The sequence below is a fragment of the Pseudophryne corroboree genome, chromosome 8 (genome assembly GCF_028390025.1).
Source record: "Pseudophryne corroboree isolate aPseCor3 chromosome 8, aPseCor3.hap2, whole genome shotgun sequence".
NCBI classification, from domain to species: Eukaryota; Metazoa; Chordata; class Amphibia; order Anura; family Myobatrachidae; genus Pseudophryne; species Pseudophryne corroboree.
This window is the reverse complement of record NC_086451.1, coordinates 287767493-287788144: the sequence shown is the minus strand read 5'-3', so window position 1 is coordinate 287788144 and position 20652 is coordinate 287767493. Positions and strand designations below refer to the sequence as shown.

The following is a 20652-nucleotide window of genomic DNA, read 5'->3' as shown; positions in this document are numbered from 1 at the left end:
CCACTCATGGACATTCACAGAGTTGTCCTGAAGCCACTCCTTTGATATCTTGGCTGTGTGCTTAGGGTCGTTGTCCTGCTGAAAAATGAACCTTTGCCCCAGTCTGAGGTCAAGAGCGCTCTGGAACAGGTTTTCATCCAGCATGTCTCTGTACATTGCTGCAGTCATCTTTCCCTCTATCCTGACTAGTCTCCCAGTTCCTTCCACTGAAAAACATCCCCACAGCATGATGCTGCCACCACCATGCTTCACTGTAGGGATGGTATTGGCTTGGTGATGAGCGGTGCCTGGTTTCCTCCAAACATGACACCTGGCATTCACGCCAAAGAGTTCAATCTTTTTGTCATCAGACCAGAGAATTTTGTTTCTCATGGTCTGAGAGTCCTTCAGGTGCATTTTGACAAACTCCAGGTGGGCTGCCATGTGCTTTTTACTAAGGAGTGGCAACCGTCTGGCCACTCTACCATACAGGCTCGATTGCTGCAGAGATGGTTGTCCTTCTGGAAGGTTCTCCTCTCTCCACAGAGGAATGCTGTAGCTCTGACAGAGTGACCATCGGGTTCTTGGTCACCTCCCTGACTAGGGCCCTTCTCCCCCGATCGCTCAGTTTAGATGACCGGCCAGTTCTAGGAAGAGTCCTGGTGGTTCCGAACTTCTGCCATTTATGGATGATGGCGGCCACTGTGCTCATTGGATCCTTCAAAGCAGCAGATATTTTTCTGTACCCTTCCCCAGATTTGTGCCTCGAGATAATCCTATCTCGGAGGTCTACAGACAATTCCTTTGACTTCATGCTTGGTTTGTGCTCAGACATGCACTGTCAAGTGTGGGACCTTATATAGACAGGTGTGTGCCTTTCCAAATCATGTCCAATCAACTGAATTTACCACAGGTGGACTCCAATTAAGCTGTAGGAACATCTCAAGAATGATCAGTGGAAACAGGATGCACCTGAGCTCCAAATCATGTCCAATCAACTGAATTTACCACAGGTGGACTCCAATTAAGCTGTAGGAACATCTCAAGAATGATCAGTGGAAACAGGATGCACCTGATCTAACTTTTTATGCAAGGGCAGATAGCTCAATGAATAGAGTGTCTGCCTGTAATGCCAGAGGCAATGGGTTCAAATCCTGGGTATGTCAGCATCTTGAAATGTAATAAAGGACAGTGTGACTGAATAACAAAGAGCTATCAAGTTAAGTTCAAGAATGTTGTATAGGTATTAGCAATGGAAGAGGTGGGGGTAGGAGACGGCTGCAATCAGGAGTTGCTGGCCTTCAAAAAAAGGGGGGAAGCTGCAAGTGAAAGTAATTAAAACAGATCACTGACAAGTGCCGCCAACAGCGCACCCTGCCCTGCAGCGCTATATGTACACCTAGTTACCGGCCTGGATATCATCATTCCTTGACTTTGACATGTGATGTCTTCTACATAGACTTTGGAAATTACTGATTTTTGTTCAATTCGTTCAGTTTTAAGTCCAAGCAGATTCCATACAGTTCATTGTGCTACATGTAAATAGGCCTGTTGGAATGGTGAGGAGTCCCACTCATTGTTATGGCTCGTACAGAAGAAATGTAAAGCCCATTCACAGGGAAACATGTAACAATGCATGTGTAACCAAGAGTCAGAAAATATGTAGCTGGTAAAACATGTTATTATTGTGCCTAACTGCCCACCTTTCACACAGCAAGAAGCATGTCCACTCAAGACAGGCAGGAGAACCAAAGTCAGACCTGAACCGCCATCTTTACCAATTGTGACCAGAGACAAAACTATATAAAACAGTCAGTTGTGATTGTAATAATCCAGCTTTATTTATATTTCAACATATATAATGCCAATCAAGAAATGACAGTAGGCAGAAGTACAGTGCATCCAGAAAGTATTCATAACGCTTCACTTTTTCCACATTTTGTTATGTTATAGCCTTATTCCAAAATGGAATAAATTCGTTTTTCCCCTCAAAATTCTACACACAATACCCCATAATGACAACATGAACAAAGTGTTTTTGAGATTTTTGCTAATTTATTAACAATATAAAAACTAAGAAATCACATTTACACAAGTATTCACAGCCTTTGCTCAATACTTTGTTGATGCACCTTTGGCAGCAATTACAGTCTCAAGTCTTTTTGAATATGATGCCACAAGGTTGGCACACCTATCTTTGGGCAGTTTCGCCCATTCCTCTTTGCAGCACCTCTCAAGCTCCATTAGGCTGGATGAGAAGCGTCGGTGCACAGCCATTTTCACATCTCTCCAGAGATGTTCAATCAGATTCAAGTCTGGGCTCTGGGTGGGCCACTCATCTGGACTCTGGCTGGGCCACTCATGGACATTCACAGAGTTGTCCTGAAGCCACTCCTTTGATATCTTGGCTGTGTGCTTAGGGTCGTTGTCCTGCTGAAAAATGAACCTTTGCCCCAGTCTGAGGTCAAGAGCGCTCTGGAACAGGTTTTCATCCAGCATGTCTCTGTACATTGCTGCAGTCATCTTTCCCTCTATCCTGACTAGTCTCCCAGTTCCTTCCACTGAAAAACATCCCCACAGCATGATGCTGCCACCACCATGCTTCACTGTAGGGATGGTATTGGCTTGGTGATGAGCGGTGCCTGGTTTCCTCCAAACATGACACCTGGCATTCACGCCAAAGAGTTCAATCTTTTTGTCATCAGACCAGAGAATTTTGTTTCTCATGGTCTGAGAGTCCTTCAGGTGCATTTTGACAAACTCCAGGTGGGCTGCCATGTGCTTTTTACTAAGGAGTGGCAACCGTCTGGCCACTCTACCATACAGGCTCGATTGCTGCAGAGATGGTTGTCCTTCTGGAAGGTTCTCCTCTCTCCACAGAGGAATGCTGTAGCTCTGACAGAGTGACCATCGGGTTCTTGGTCACCTCCCTGACTAGGGCCCTTCTCCCCCGATCGCTCAGTTTAGATGACCGGCCAGTTCTAGGAAGAGTCCTGGTGGTTCCGAACTTCTGCCATTTATGGATGATGGCGGCCACTGTGCTCATTGGATCCTTCAAAGCAGCAGATATTTTTCTGTACCCTTCCCCAGATTTGTGCCTCGAGATAATCCTATCTCGGAGGTCTACAGACAATTCCTTTGACTTCATGCTTGGTTTGTGCTCAGACATGCACTGTCAAGTGTGGGACCTTATATAGACAGGTGTGTGCCTTTCCAAATCATGTCCAATCAACTGAATTTACCACAGGTGGACTCCAATTAAGCTGTAGGAACATCTCAAGAATGATCAGTGGAAACAGGATGCACCTGAGCTCCAAATCATGTCCAATCAACTGAATTTACCACAGGTGGACTCCAATTAAGCTGTAGGAACATCTCAAGAATGATCAGTGGAAACAGGATGCACCTGATCTAACTTTTTATGCAAGGGCAGATAGCTCAATGAATAGAGTGTCTGCCTGTAATGCCAGAGGCAATGGGTTCAAATCCTGGGTATGTCAGCATCTTGAAATGTAATAAAGGACAGTGTGACTGAATAACAAAGAGCTATCAAGTTAAGTTCAAGAATGTTGTATAGGTATTAGCAATGGAAGAGGTGGGGGTAGGAGACGGCAGCAATCAGGAGTTGCTGGCCTTCAAAAAAAGGAAGGAAGCTGCAAGTGAAAGTAATTAAAACAGATCACTGACAAGTGCCGCCAACAGCGCACCCTGCCCTGCAGCGCTATATGTACACCTAGTTACCGGCCTGGATATCATCATTCCTTGACTTTGACATGTGATGTCTTCTACATAGACTTTGGAAATTACTGATTTTTGTTCAATTCGTTCAGTTTTAAGTCCAAGCAGATTCCATACAGTTCATTGTGCTACATGTAAATAGGCCTGTTGGAATGGTGAGGAGTCCCACTCATTGTTATGGCTCGTACAGAAGAAATGTAAAGCCCATTCACAGGGAAACATGTAACAATGCATGTGTAACCAAGAGTCAGAAAATATGTAGCTGGTAAAACATGTTATTATTGTGCCTAACTGCCCACCTTTCACACAGCAAGAAGCATGTCCACTCAAGACAGGCAGGAGAACCAAAGTCAGACCTGAACCGCCATCTTTACCAATTGTGACCAGAGACAAAACTATATAAAACAGTCAGTTGTGATTGTAATAATCCAGCTTTATTTATATTTCAACATATATAATGCCAATCAAGAAATGACAGTAGGCAGAAGTACAGTGCATCCAGAAAGTATTCATAACGCTTCACTTTTTCCACATTTTGTTATGTTATAGCCTTATTCCAAAATGGAATAAATTCGTTTTTCCCCTCAAAATTCTACACACAATACCCCATAATGACAACATGAACAAAGTGTTTTTGAGATTTTTGCTAATTTATTAACAATATAAAAACTAAGAAATCACATTTACACAAGTATTCACAGCCTTTGCTCAATACTTTGTTGATGCACCTTTGGCAGCAATTACAGTCTCAAGTCTTTTTGAATATGATGCCACAAGGTTGGCACACCTATCTTTGGGCAGTTTCGCCCATTCCTCTTTGCAGCACCTCTCAAGCTCCATTAGGCTGGATGAGAAGCGTCGGTGCACAGCCATTTTCACATCTCTCCAGAGATGTTCAATCAGATTCAAGTCTGGGCTCTGGGTGGGCCACTCATCTGGACTCTGGCTGGGCCACTCATGGACATTCACAGAGTTGTCCTGAAGCCACTCCTTTGATATCTTGGCTGTGTGCTTAGGGTCGTTGTCCTGCTGAAAAATGAACCTTTGCCCCAGTCTGAGGTCAAGAGCGCTCTGGAACAGGTTTTCATCCAGCATGTCTCTGTACATTGCTGCAGTCATCTTTCCCTCTATCCTGACTAGTCTCCCAGTTCCTTCCACTGAAAAACATCCCCACAGCATGATGCTGCCACCACCATGCTTCACTGTAGGGATGGTATTGGCTTGGTGATGAGCGGTGCCTGGTTTCCTCCAAACATGACACCTGGCATTCACGCCAAAGAGTTCAATCTTTTTGTCATCAGACCAGAGAATTTTGTTTCTCATGGTCTGAGAGTCCTTCAGGTGCATTTTGACAAACTCCAGGTGGGCTGCCATGTGCTTTTTACTAAGGAGTGGCAACCGTCTGGCCACTCTACCATACAGGCTCGATTGCTGCAGAGATGGTTGTCCTTCTGGAAGGTTCTCCTCTCTCCACAGAGGAATGCTGTAGCTCTGACAGAGTGACCATCGGGTTCTTGGTCACCTCCCTGACTAGGGCCCTTCTCCCCCGATCGCTCAGTTTAGATGACCGGCCAGTTCTAGGAAGAGTCCTGGTGGTTCCGAACTTCTGCCATTTATGGATGATGGCGGCCACTGTGCTCATTGGATCCTTCAAAGCAGCAGATATTTTTCTGTACCCTTCCCCAGATTTGTGCCTCGAGATAATCCTATCTCGGAGGTCTACAGACAATTCCTTTGACTTCATGCTTGGTTTGTGCTCAGACATGCACTGTCAAGTGTGGGACCTTATATAGACAGGTGTGTGCCTTTCCAAATCATGTCCAATCAACTGAATTTACCACAGGTGGACTCCAATTAAGCTGTAGGAACATCTCAAGAATGATCAGTGGAAACAGGATGCACCTGAGCTCAATTTTGAGCTTCATGTCAAAGGCTGTGAATACTTATGTACATGTGATTTCTTAATTTTTTGGGCCGAATTCAGACCTGATCATAGCAGCAAATTTGTCAGCAGACAGGCAAAAGCATGTGCACTGCAGCGGGGGCAGATATAACATGTGCAGAGAGAGTCAGATCTGGGTGAGGCGTGTTCAAACTGAAATCTAAATTGCAGTGTAAAAATAAAGCAGCCAGTATTTACCCTGCACAGAAACAAAATAACCCACCCAAATCTAAAGGCCCATACACACGGTGGGATTCGGGCTATGCTATATAGTCAAAATTGTAAGAAAATATCTCCCCGTGTGTACACACCATAACTCTCTCTGCACATGTTAAATCTGCTCCCCTTGCAGTGCACTTGGGGGGTAATTCTGAGTTGATCGCAGCAGGAAATGTTTTAGCAGTTGGGCAAAACCATGTGCAATGCAGGGGAGGCAGATATAACATGTGCAGGGAGAGTTAGATTTGGGTGGGGTGAGTTAAATCTGCAATCTAAATTGCAGTGTAAAAGTAAAGCAGCCAGTATTTACCCTGCACAGAAACAAAATAACCCACCCAAATCTAACTCTTTCTGCAAATGTTATATCTGCCCCACTGCAGTGCACATGGTTTTGCTCGAATGCTAAAAAATTTCCTGCTGCGATCACGTCTGAATTAGGCCCTTTATTTTTAATAAATTTACAAAAATCTCAAAAAAAAAAATTCACGTTGTCAGTATGGGGTATTGTGTGTAGAATTTTGAGGGAAAAAAATGTATTTATTCCATTTTGGAATGAGGCTTTAACATAACAAAATGTGGAAAAAGTGAAGTGCTGTAAATACTTTCCAGATGCACTGTACACTTAAGAAATATAAGCAAGTCCTAGCATGCAATCCAACCGTATGCCGTTATCTGGGTCACTTTGCTGCTAGCCTGAAGCACTAAATAGAAAAAATACAGACTTATATACATAATTAACAAAAATGGCCCAACAACTATAAATGATAACAATTATATTCCATTACCCAACTTTAATAAATAGGGAAGACTACACTTGCAAGCGTTCTAGTTTGTCCTGATTGCAATATGGCCTTCCACTTACCTTTATCTTCCCTAAAAATCCTGTCCTACCATGACACTTTGCATTGCATTGTGTGAGCAGGGGCCAAGTTGGCAGTTGCACCAAAGTGATTTCAGGGTGATCTAGTGGCGTAGCCAGAAACTCTGGTGGAGGTGCAATCAGCACTGTGCCATTTCTCACCTTATACTATATGAAGTACAGGTTGAGTATCCCATATCCAAATATTCCGAAATATTCCGAAATACTGACTTTTTTGAGTGAGAGTGAGATAGTGAAACCTTTGTTTTTTGATGGCTCAATCTACACAAACTTTGTTTAATACACAAAGTTATTAAAAATATTGTATTAAATGACCTTCAGGCTATGTGTATAAGGTGTATATGAAACATAAATGAATTGTGTGAATGTAGATACACTTTGTTCAATGCACAAAGTCACAAAAAATATTGGCTAAAATGACATTCAGGCTGTGTGTATAAGGTGTATATGTAATATAAATGCATTCTGTGCTTAGACTTGGGTCTCATCGCCATGATATCTTATTATGGTATGCAATTATTCCAAAATACGGAAAAATCCGATATCCAAAATACCTCTGGTCCCAAGCATTTTGGATAAGGGATACTCAACCTGTACTATTATTCAGAAACAATGACAAATGGTTTGCCAAGGTATGTGAACTGTCTGTTGATATTGCAAGATGCATTTTCAAATTAGCTATATTTTGCGACCTATTCAGAGTCAGTCACATGCGCATGTTTGCAACAGTGTCTACCCATCAGGTACTTGGGTTAGATGTGGCTGGAATATGTCTTTACTGTGGATACCAAAGAAGCTAAAGATCGTAGTATGGACACACATTTCATTTAATGGCCACACCGTGCAGACAATAAGTACCCAAGTAGCTTGGAACATCTGAACCACTAAGCCAGGCATGTCCAAACTGCGGCCCTCAAGCTGTTGAGAAACTACACATCCCAGCATGCCCTGACACAGCTTTAGCATTCACTGATAGCAAAACTGTGTTAGGGCATGCTGGGATATGTAGTTTCACAACAGCTGGAGGGCCGCAGTTTGGACATGCCTGCACTAAGCCATAACCTCTAAACATGACCCTCTCCAGGAGGGACAGAATGCTCTGCTCTTGGACTTCCATCTTAATTTATGATTGCCATCACCTGTGCTGAAACACCTTTCCTCTCCATTAACCTGTTCACAAAAGGTGCCGGCAATCATACATTAAGAGAGAAGTCCAGGAGCAGAGCATTGTGTCCCTCCTGCAGAGGGTCATGTTGTGAGGTATGGCGTACCGGGTATGCAGTAAGCAGCAATCTTTATGTAAAATGAGTGTTTAAATGTATCTGCATCAATGGCTAATGGGCCCTACACACACGACGACGGCGGCGGGGAAGGGGGGGGGGGAGGGGAGTGACGGGGGACTGAAGTTTCTTAACTCCCCCCGTCACCTGGCTCCATAGCAGTGCATGCTAATATGGACGAGATTGTCCATATTGGCCTGCATGCATAAGCGACAGGGCACCAACAATAAACGAGCGCGGGGCCGCGCATTGTTCATCATTGGTGCCTACACACTGAACGATATGAATGAGTTCTCGTTCATTAATGAACGCGAACTTTCACATCATTCAGTGTTATCTGCCAGTGTGTAGGGCCCACAAGTTTGGGATGTTTTCATCCAAACACAGACTGTACCTGTCATCATAAGCTTGCAACTTACACCAGGGTTTTAGTGCCCTCAAGTCAGGTCTCTCCAGGCAGACAAACCACATCAATCTGGTGGCCATTTTAGTTGCAATTTGCAGCAACAAGCCTACACCATGCTCTTCCCATACTTTGGCCACATCTAAATGCCCATTCTAGCTACTGTCCTGGGGCTCCTAGTCGTAAACAATTACAAGTCATGTTGACTACAGAAAAAGTTGTGCATCCATGAAGTAACATACGTGCACAAAACAAAAGGGCAACCTGTGTCTATGTGCCTCTTATTCGAGCTCCAGCTTCTTATGCAGATGATTCAGTTTTGCAAGGGTTAATGGGCCTTGGGCAAACCAACACTGGTTTGGGCATGAAATACGCTGGCAAAGTGGGCCCATACACCATATTATGATTTAATATTTTGAAAAAAAGTAGCTGCAGTTTTGCAAGGGTTAACGAGTCTTGGGCAACAAATTTGAATCCTAAAATCAACAGAGGAGGGTCATTTGCATATGAACCACATGTATTTTGCCTTGCCCAACACTGGTTTGGGCATGAAATAGGGTGGCAGAGTGGACACATACCCTACCGGTATCCGGTCAATGGTCGACAGTGTCTAGGTCCACAGTTAATATGTCAACCACTATTGGTCGACAGGCCATAGGTCCACACATCAAAAAGGTCAACATTGACAAAAATTCGACACAAGCAAAAGGTTTACATTAAAAACGTCGACACGGGGCGTGGTCTGGCTGCTGAAGGAAGCAGCTGTGTGTTAGTGGAGCTCTCGGGACCCACGGCAAAAAACGCACAAAACTCCATTCACCTAAAATCTCCTACCTGCCCCAACACCTTCTCTGCCCTTCTTGTACCCCCTGCTGAGTCCCCCGAGACGCCGTGGAATCGGGGAGCAGTTTTAACTGCTCCCGTGGGTTGCGGCCTACGGGGATCACGGAAGCCGGGGCCTCGATTTTGACCTCCAGCCGGAGATAGTTCCGGGACCCGCTGCTTGGGCCGTGAATCTCCTCCGGAGCTCTGGGCCTCCTGCTGCCGCTAGCCGCTGACCGCGACTAAGCATACCTCCCCGCTCTCTCCACTACATTCATAACACTCCTACCCGGCGGGGACCCGGAGAAGCGCCGCGCGGGGCAGAACTGACGGGAGCCCGGCGGCCATCTTGGAAATAAGGCCTGAGGTGTTTTGTGAAGCCGTGGACTGAAAGAGAGACTTCCCCCCACCTGGATCCGTTCCGACACTCGGCCGAGTGCTGCACTCCGGAGACAGAGCCTACACCTGCCCACATCGAGAGGCGGCGACAGGCGAGGAGGGAGACCGCGGGACGTGGAGACGTAAGCCCCTTGAACCTTCGCTCCTGAGGCGTGGCGGCGGTGACGGTGATCCGGAATACCCGCGGACCAGACGGAGGCGACGGCTGGTAGGTTTTTATTAGCCTGCCAGTCCCTCGCCACCCGGCGGCCCGGCGGCATCCATTGCACTCCCCCCGCCCCTTGTCGCTCAGCCAGAAAGGCGCCCAGCTTGGACCCGACATCCGAGGCCCCCACCCCCCCTACATCCGTGGGCAGGGGACTGAAGTTTAGAAGAGGCCCGGCCGTGAGTTCCGGGACCGGAACGAGACACGGCGGGCCCCAAGCACGCGCCTTCGGCCACCTTCCTCATCCAGAAGACCTCTACCCACATGTGGCAGGCCTAATAATAACTTCCATCAGCATTCAAGGTATAGGGGTATTCATTATTTAATACTATAAGCCCTAATAACACACAGCACATTGATGTGAATACACCCCTTGAAGACCCTGCACCATTTATTTCATCATATCCCATTGGGCCTGCGGAGTCCCATAGAGGACTCTTTATAATTTACAGTTCTGATATTATACCTACTGGGACCAGTGGGATTAACTCCTAATCTCCAGTGGCAGTGCCCTGTGTGATTTATGTCTTGAGCTGGAGCTCCCTCTAGTGGCCTATCCATATACATAGTTATACATGTGTCACTCAGGTCCCTTTATACTTCCCTAAGAGAATCTGCAAAGGAAGTGGGTCGCTCCCTGGGAGCCGGCAATGCGGGCACCTCATGTCTACCTCCACATCACCGAAGAAGCGAGATCCGACGCCATCTATATGCCTGTTATTGTAATAACGATCACCGATTAATGGCGTGCTAGTGCCATTCCACTGGGAGTCACCATGCTATAGGCACTTCATAGCGAACCAAGCAATGCCAAGTCTACACTTATGATACCTCTTGCAACCAAGTATTCATCTACTCATTCTTAAGCATGGTCAGATCCGGGAAAAAAAAAGGTAATACCACACAACCTAAGGAGACCGCGACCCAACCGGGAATGAGATCGTTCCTACAACCTACTCCCGCAAGGCTATCCGGAAACCTCTCCCCCTCCAGCCCATCTTCCTGTCATTCTGCTTCCTCTGCTTCCCCGTCAATGATGGAGCAACCTATCTTACACACTCACAGCAATACCGCTCTTCAAGATATCCTGCAATTCATGAAAACACTCCCAACTAAGCAGGATATCCAAGATACCATGCGAAGGGAGCTGGCATCAATCAAACAAGATGTCTCACAGCTCTCTGAAAGGGTAAACACACTAGAAGAGCACCGAGACTCCACTGATAAATTTCTGGGGTCCTTAACAGACGTTATCAAATCCCAGTCGGAAGAGATCAGACTGCTGCGGTCCCGTGTATCGGATTTAGATAACAGAGGGAGGAGGAATAATATCCGGGTGAGAGGTGTTCCGGAGGAGGTCCCCCAGGCGGGCATAGTGGATGCCTTGACGATAATCTTCAACACAATTCTGGGCAAAGACCCAACCGCCGTCATAACATTTGATAGAGCCCACCGCGCTCTAAAACCAAGGGGGCTTTCCTCCGATCGACCCAGAGACGTCATATGTCGCCTGCATTATTACTCCCAGAAGGAAGAAATCATGAATAAAGCGCGTCATATTGATGACTTGAACTACAACGGCGACCCTATCTCCATTTTTCAAGATCTCTCCTGGCACACCCTACAACAAAGGAAGATTCTCCGCCCCCTGACGGATGAACTCCGCAAGCGACAGCTGAAATATAGATGGGGTTTCCCTTTCAACCTACAAGTATCTTCCTCTGGCAAGATACACTCTCTCCACACCATATCTGACCTCCCAACTTTCTGCTCCGGTCTCGGTCTCCCATCTTTAAAGGTCCCAGACTGGGACTTCACCCCCCCGGATCTACACCCACCACAGCCATCAAGAGGAGGAGAGCCATGGCAAGTGATCGGCAGTGCTCAAAAGAAACCCTCAAAACCACTTTCTCCACGCCAGGATCACCCCCCCACCTGAAGAAATTATCTCCCACCATTTCGCTGATTGAACTCTGCTGTTTTCTCTGAGAGGACTGAATATCCTGACTGTAAGGTACCGGGTGGGACACGTTACACGTGGCCTAGTGCCAATTTGACCTCGTTTTGCTGTGTTCCCTTTTCCCCCCCTCCCCCCGGTCTCATTCTCAGTCCTAGAATTCAGCGACGAGACTCTACTAGAAGTTAATTACGTGTCTCCACAGATTAATTTTATTGGTTCTTATAAGCTTTATTAAATTAGTATTGTACTATTGCGATGTTTATGCTAAAATAGTGCCTGTAGGGGTGACTCCCTTACCCCGATCCCGCATACGGCCACCGTGCCCCATGGGGATGCTGGTTAATATACCTACCTGCTCCCCCATTGCGGATGTTACTATGTTTACGATGTTTCTATTTTTTGTAATCTGCTCTTTTCTTCACTCTTTTTCTCTACATGATTCCTTTATTTTTTTTATTTTTTTGGTGAACTGTCCGAGTACTATGCTTCTTAGTGTTGTGATATAGTGTGATGTCTATTTCAGAAGTAATTAAATTTACCTCGATCAACGCAAAGGGACTCAATACCCCCGAGAAAAGATCCCATTTACTTCGGACACTACGATCCGACAGGGTGGATGTGGCTCTAATTCAGGAGACACATTTTAGGATCTCTGCCCGAGGCCCCTCCTTAGTAAATCAAAGATATCCCCTGGCTTTCTATTCCAATAACCCTGAAAGTAAATCTAAGGGAGTTGCCATAATTTTTTCCAAAGCCCTCCAAGTGTCTAATGTCTCGGTCCATAAACTTGTCCCAGGGAGGCTGCTGGTAGTCCAATGCACTATATTTTCCCAGGCATACACCCTCATATCCATCTACGCGCCAAATCAAGGCCAAGTACCCTTTTTTCGATCCTTCCTTCCCCGGCTTGAAGCCCTTGCGATAGGTATAATGGTTTTGGGAGGTGACCTAAATTGGTCCATGGATCCCTCCATCGACACTTCTCCCCCAGCCCCTAGATTCTCTGAACACAAACATAGACAGGTTAGGAAGATCTTCCATGAATCTCAATTGGCTGATTCCTGGCGGGTCACACATCCCACTGATAGGGACTTCTCTTTTTTCTCACACCCGCATCAGGTTTACTCACGCCTTGACTATTTGTTCTTAAGCCATAGACACCTCCCCCTAATCGTAGAAGCCTCTATCGGCTCCATCACGTGGTCTGATCATGCCCCAGTATCCTTGTCCCTATCGGCCCCCTCTCGAACCCCCGGTCCTTGGACCTGGCGCCTCAATGAATCACTCTTATATGATACATACTGCAAATAAGAACTGGATAAGGCACTGTCCGACTACTTTGATATCAACGATACAGGAGAGGTGTCTGAAATTACGATTTGGGAGGCCCACAAATGTGTTATACGGGGTAAACTAATCCAATTAGGCTCATTTGTGAAGAAAAACAGTCAGGCCTTGATCACTACATTATTACATAAAATTCATGCCTTAGAAACCCGCCACAAATCCTCCCTGACCCCATCAGACTTGGTGGAGCTGTCTGCGGCCCGAGCACAACTCCGAACAACCCTTAATAACAAAACTCAAGCCACCCTACGCAGATGTAATAGTAAATATTATAAGTGGGGGAATAAACCAGGTAGGCTGTTGGCCCAAGCACTTAGATCCCAGAGATTGGCCTCCTTCATTCCTTCAATGAAAAATAACACGGGCTCCACATGCTTTAAATCTCCGGAGATAGCAGCATGCTTTAAAAACTATTATAATACTCTATATAACCTAGGTAACCCTTCCCAGGCCCACGATCCCCTCTCCAATATGTTGAGAGCCAGGAAATATCTAGCCGATGTGGCATTTCCTCAACTATCACAATCTGCTCGGGAATCTTTAGAAGTACCTTTCACTTTAAACGAGGTGGAACATGTTATCTCTACCGCTCCCCTACGTAAAAGTCCGGGCCCAGACGGCTTCACAGCCACCTATTATAAGATGTTTAAAGAAGTTCTTGCTCCCAAAATATTGCGGGCTTTTAACTCCATATCCGCCGAAACCCACTTCTCTAGACAATCACTTGAGGCCCACATCACGGTGATTCCTAAACAAGGAAAGGACCCCTCAGTATGCCCCAGTTACAGACCAATTTCCCTACTTAATCTAGATCTCAAGTTCTTTGCGAAGTTAATGGCTCTTAGATTGAATGACTTTCTCCCGTCGCTCGTCCATAACGACCAAGTGGGCTTCGTACCCGGTCGTGAAGCTAAAGATAACACGACTAAACTCCTCAATTTAATCCATTTGGCCTCTAGCAGTAAGACATCCACTGTACTGTTGTCTACAGATGCCGAAAAGGCCTTCGACAGGGTAAGTTGGGACTTCATGAGAGCGGTGCTGGAGCATATTGGGTTGGGCCCACGAGCCCTCCATAGAATATTATCTTTGTATACACAACCATCAGCTAAAGTACGGGTTAACGGGACCCTCTCTGATAACTTTTTTATCAGTAATGGAACGAGACAGGGCTGCCCCTTGTCCCCCCTGATTTTCGTCCTTTGTATTGAAGCCCTGGCCAGGGCGATTAGGGCTAATGACAAGATTAAAGGACTACAAGTAGGAGATATAGATTATAAACTTGCTCTATTTGCAGATGATCTGCTGACGACGGTCACAGACCCCGCACTCTCGCTCCCCAACCTGATGAGCGAGTTGGACATTTTCAGCTCCCTGTCGGGTTTTAAAATCAACACATCCAAATCCTATGCCCTTCATGTCTCAACCCCCCATTCGGTCTTAACCGACTTGAAAGCCACATTTCCCTTTCAGTGGAGAGACTCCCACATCACTTACCTGGGAGTTCAGCTATCCAGCGACCCCTCACGTCTATTGTCCTTGAACTTCCACCCCATTCTCCAAGCCATCAGAAACGACTATTGCAGATGGCAATATCATAATCTCTCTTGGCTAGGTAGAATTAACGTTGTAAAGATGAACACGTTACCCAAACTGCTCTATCTCCTTCAGACCTTACCAATTCAGATCCCCGACTCCTGGTTCCGGACTGTGAGATCTTTGATCCAGCAATTTATTTGGCGTCGTAAGAGACCTAGGATCAGTAGATCTATCCTGACTCGACCACCTCAAAAAGGTGGGTTCATGCTCCCAGATATTAAAATTTATTACCAAGCAATCCTCTTAAACAGAGTCTTAGATTGGACCAGGAGCCGAGAGGTTAAACAATGGGTGGTCTTAGAAGGTTTATGCTTACAACTGTTCCCAGAAATATTCCCGTGGCTCCCGACCTTGCCCAAACTACAACGCCCTCACCCGACCATTACTCCTACACTTTCTTTTTGGAAGGGGACACGACGAAGATCGTGTATCTCTTCTGTCTTTGGCCCCCTCACCTCCTTTCTCAGCAATCCGACCTTTCCACCTGGCCTCTCACTGGGATATTATCAAAATTGGGCGCTAGAGGGACTCTTTAGAGTGGGGCAGTTGGTCCACCCATCTGGGGTTAAACAGTTCTCGGAGATACGGGAGAAATAGGAGATCCCACAGACAGATTTCTGGAAATTCCTGCAGGTCCGACACTTCCTACACACAGATAATGCATACCGTGAGGCTTCAAGGGAAATGACCGCGTTTGAAAAAATGTGCGTGGCTCCTATGACTCCCGTACACACTGTCTCCACCCTGTACAAACTCCTAGGTGCATCTGACTCCCTGACACCTCCCCATTTTATTCAAAAGTGGGAGAGGGATCTAAACATCTCACTCTCAGACAAGGAATGGGACTCTATCTTTCTTAAAACCCATAAGAGCTCCATCTGTATCCAGGTTAGAGAAACGCAATATAAGATCCTGATGAGATGGTACAGACACCCCACTCTCTTACACGTCATTTCCCCATCCATCTCACCTATCTGCTGGAGATGTCATGGGGACCTAGGCTCTCTACTACACATCTGGTGGACCTGCCCCCTTATTAAAAACTACTGGGATGACGTAATTTCTATCTCCGGTGCTGTTTTACATACTTCCGTCCCATCTGACCCGGCCTTTTGGTTACTAAATCATTCCACTACCCCAATTTCTACCTACAAGTCATCGTTATTACGACACCTGGGCAATGCCGCACGAGCAGTGATCCCCACAATGTGGAAATCTGTCAGTCCTCCCACAAGGCATACCTGGTTCTCCAGACTAGATTATTACATGAACATGGAAGATGTATTAATGAGCGCCGGGGACAGGCGCTCGGAATTTACTGCTGTGTGGTGGCCTTGGATAGACTATAAAACATCTGACTCATATAAGACTTACATTTCCTCTGCGAAATAGAGTAGTTGACGGAAACGGCTTTTTGACTCAACCTATATGGGATCCTAGACGAATAAGCTTAATTATTGAATCATTGCACATAGCTTACTCTCCTTTTCTTAACATACTCGGTTCAGCCACCTCACCCCTTTGATGTTTTCTTTTTCTTTTCTCATGTTATATACCTATCCTTTATTATGCCTCCTTAACCCAAAATGTTAATGCGGACTGTAACTGTACTGAACATGCGATTATCAATCTGTGTACGCTCATGTTGTCACATCATTTTGCCATTGATTGTTACCCAGAAATGTTTGCAACCTGTTATAAGTCTGTATTGTTACAATAAAAACAGATTATACAAAAAAAAACGTCGACACAGGAAAGGGTCAACATGTGTTTTTCATATTCTTACTTTATGAACCACGTGGGTATAGCGTGAGATTCCAACAGTGTGCCCGAAGCATGGCGAGTTTAGCAAGCCATGCGAGGGTAGGCGTTACACTAATTGGGGTCCATGTTGACACCAAAAAACTAACTTTTTCATGGTGATCTCATTAACCCTTGCAAAACTACAGCTACTTATTCAAAATAGAAAATGATGGTGTATATGCCCACTTTGCCAGCGTATTTCATGCCCAAACCAGTGTTGGGCAAGGCAAAATACATGTGAGTCATATGCAATTGACCACCCTCTGTTGATTTCAAGTGTCAAATTTGTCGATCAAGACTCGTTTACCCTTGCAAAACTATAGCTACTTATTCAAAATGGTAATTTATGGTGTATGTGCCCACTTTGCCAGCGTATTTCATGCCCAAACCAGTGTTGTGCAAGGCAAAATACATGTGGGTCATATGCAAGTAATCCCCCTCTGTTGATTTGAGGATTCAAATGTGTTGCCCGAGACTCGTTAACCCTTTCAAAACTACAGCTACTTATTCAAAATACAAAATGATGGTGTATATGACCACTTTGCCAGCGTATTTCATGCCCAAACCAGCGTTGGGCAAGGCAAAATACATGTGGGTCATATGCAAGTGACCCCACTCTGTTGATTTTAGGATTCAAATTTGTTGGCTGAGACTCGTTAACCATTGCAAAACTACAGCTACTTATTCAAAATAAAAAATTACGGTGCATATGACCACTTTGCCAGCGTATTTCATGCCCAAACCAGCGTTGGGCAAGGCAAAATACAAGCGGGTCATATGCAATTGACCCCACTCTGTTGATTTCAAGTGTCAAATTTGTTGCCCGAGACTTGTTAACCCTTGCAGAGCTACAGCTACTTATTCAAAATGGTAATTTATGTGTATGTGCCCACTTTGCCAGTGTATTTCATGCCCAATCCAGAGTTGTGCAAGGCAAAATACACGTGGGTCATATGTAAGTGATCCCCCTCTGTTGATTCGAGGATTCAAATGTGTTGCCCGAGACTTGTTAACCCTTTCAAAACTACAGCTACTTATTCAAAATAGAAAATGATGGTGTATATGACCACTTTGCCAGCGTATTTCATACCCAAACCAGCGTTGGGCAAGGCAAAATACAAGCGGGTCATATGCAATTAAACCCACTCTGTTGATTTCAAGTGTCAAATTTGTTGCCCGCAACTTGTTAACTCTTGCAGAACTACAGCTACTTATTCAAAATGGCAATTTATGGTGTATGTGCCCACTTTGCCAGTGTATTTCATGCCCAATCCAGATTTGGGCAAGGCAAAGCACATGTGGATCATATGCAAGGGACCCTTCTCTGTTGATTTCATATGTCAAATTTGTTGCCCAAGACTCATTAACCCTTGCAACACTGAATGATCTGAATAAGAAGCTGGAGCTTGAATAAGAAGTAAATAAGAAGCTGGCCGAATAAGAAGCTAACTTCAACCTCGTGAACATGACCCAGTTAGCACTGCATCCAATACACAGAAGATGCAGCACTGGTCAGTAAAAGGAAAATTACCAGGTGAAACAGCGATCATGTACACTACATCCCATTCATAACTTCAATTGTTATTGTAAATAAGATAGTTAAAAAAGCTAGTACAGCTATAGAACTAAACTAGCAAGCACGGTACGCTAAACAAGCAAAGTCTAATTATTCATTATTTAATGGCCAATTCCTCTGTCACCTTCCTCATTCCAGTTACCTTACAAAATTATACTTCCCTATTTATTGTGACCTGCTGTAATAGGGAACTGTGTTAGATCTGGTCGCAGCCTAGCTTCGCTCATTAACCCCTTCTGACCTTACATAGCTAGATGACTACATGCAAGTATCGCCCACATCATAACAGACAGGAGGAGGCTGCAGCCTGTACCTACTGTATAAATTATTAGACATTAATATAAGGCAACTGGGCACATTAGGCCCAAGAGCTGACAATCTTCCAATCCTGACTGTCAGACTCTGTAACATCTTTCACGATTACCCCCTGGCTTCTACAGCGTGAGTTAATGGCTATTTGAACACCTTTCAGTCCGGGAAACTTACCGGCCTCCATCCTGCCCTGTCACCCAGGGACCGGCGCAGCCTCATCCAGAACAACAGATGGCGCAATGCTCCTTGGGAGATGTAGTTCAGGTCTTAGGTTAGCCGGGCTGTACCTGATTGCGTCACGCCAAGCAGGCACCACATTTCCCGTGATTCAGTGCGCTATTGTCTAACTCATGTTCACGCGTCGATTCTTTGGGACGTGGTCATTGGTCGTCTCTGCCAGGCGGCTTCTTAACCTGAGTCAGCATGGAGGAGGTGAGGGTCTCGGATGTGGAGGTGTGTAACCTGGCATACGGGGGGAAACTGGAGGAGATAAGGAACAGGATCCTAGCAGATAAGTCTCAGGCCACCAGGACAGACCAGGTAAGTGTAATACATCAAGTAGTGCTTTTAATCAATGTACCACTGGCTTAGGCATTCTCTGGCTCTCCAGCTCTGTAGCTTTGGAACTACAAATCTCAGCATGCCATGCTTCCCAAAGGTAGACTACATTTGCTGTCTACTGAGAGCCATATGTGTGTATCAGATAAAAGCAAAATATCGTTTAAAAGCAAAATCTTAAAAAATAACATATTGCCCAGTGGTTCCCAACCTTCCTTGCATCACGGCACCCTAGAGTATCAGCATTTTATTTCACGGCACTCCTACGATAAAAGTTTTTTATTTTGGAAGCAACATGCATTCTTAAATTCGCAGTATATCACATAATGGGTTGTTTAGTGTCCTGCAGGACTTTCCACAAGTGGGGAGCCGAGACTGGGGCGCAGATTCAGTTCAGTCCTTCAGTCCAAGGTTCTGTCATACATTTACGCTATCTGCAGCTGTGCAAATTTCCATCCACTAGGGTACTAAAGTCTTGCTTGTTTGTAGCTCTACGGAGTGCAGGCTAAAATATGGCGCAGAACCTAGTGACTAATCACCCCAGCTGACTCGGTAGTAAAGATAAAGGGCCTGGAAATGATTATAAAATGCTGGCACCTATACTGTGTTTTGTATACGTATATACAGTTGTGCTCATAAGTTTACATACCCTAGCAGAATTTGTGATTTTCTGGCTATTTGTCAGGGAATATGAATGATAACTCACAAACGTTTCTTTCACTCATGGTTAGTGGTTGGGTGAATCCATTTATTGTCAAACAACTGTGTTTACTCTTTTTAAATCATAATGACAACAGAAACTACCCAAATGACCCTGATCAAAAGTTTACATACCCCAGTTATTAATACCGTGTATTGCCCCCTTTAACATCAATGACAGCTTGAAGTCTTTTGTGGTAGTTGTGGATGAGGCTCTTTTTTTTTTCTCAGATGGTAAAGCTGCCCATTCTTCTTGGCAAAAAGCCTCCAGTTCCTGTAAATTTTTGGGCTGCCTTGCATGAACTGCACGTTTGAGATCTCCCCAGAGTGGCTCAATGATATTGAGGTCAGGAGACTGAGATGGCCACTCCAGAACCTTCACTTTATTCTGCTGTAGCCAATGACCGGTCGACTTGGCCTTGTGTTTTGGATCATTGTCATGTTGGAATGTCCAAGTACGTCCCATGCGCAGCTTCCGGGCTGATGAGTGCAAATTTTCCTCCAGTATTTTCTGATAACATGCTGCATTCATCTTGCCATCAATTTTGACCAAGTTTCCAGTGCATTTGTAGCTCACACATCTCCAAAACATCAGCGATCCACCTCCGTGTTTCACAGTAGGAATGGTGTACCTTTCATCATAGGCCTTGTTGACTCCTCTCCAAATGTAACGTTTATGGTTGTGGTCAAAAAGTTCAATTTTGGTCTCCTCACTCCAAATGACTTTGTTCCATAAGTTTTGAGGCTTGTCTCTGTGCTGTTTGGAGTATTGTAAGCAGGATGCTTTGTGTCATTTGTGTAGTAATGGCTTTCTTCTGGCGACTCGACCATGCAGCCCATTTTTCTTCAAATGCCTCCTTATTGTGCATCTTGAAACAACCACACCACTTTTTTTTCAGAGAGTCCTGTATTTCAGCTGAAGTTATTTGTG

General features: G+C 45.2%; 2 protein-coding genes across 3 annotated transcripts in view; one reads left to right on the top strand and one right to left on the bottom strand.

Moving 5' to 3' along the window:
• The window catches only part of ATG4A (autophagy related 4A cysteine peptidase), a 107153-nt gene extending 88412 nt beyond the window's left edge, over positions 1 to 18741 (bottom strand). For both annotated transcript variants that reach the window (XM_063937279.1, XM_063937280.1), the window contains exon 1: positions 18639 to 18741. In XM_063937279.1, the coding sequence (XP_063793349.1) occupies positions 18639 to 18648 (10 nt within the window). In that variant the 5' untranslated portion in view covers positions 18649 to 18741. The remainder of the gene's footprint in view (positions 1 to 18638) is intronic.
• A 53-nt stretch (positions 18742 to 18794) lies between these two features.
• Positions 18795 to 20652, top strand: part of PSMD10 (proteasome 26S subunit, non-ATPase 10) — a 58092-nt gene continuing 56234 nt past the window's right edge. The window contains exon 1 of the mRNA XM_063937282.1: positions 18795 to 19004. Coding sequence (XP_063793352.1) covers positions 18888 to 19004 — 117 coding nt within the window. The 5' untranslated portion in view covers positions 18795 to 18887. The remainder of the gene's footprint in view (positions 19005 to 20652) is intronic.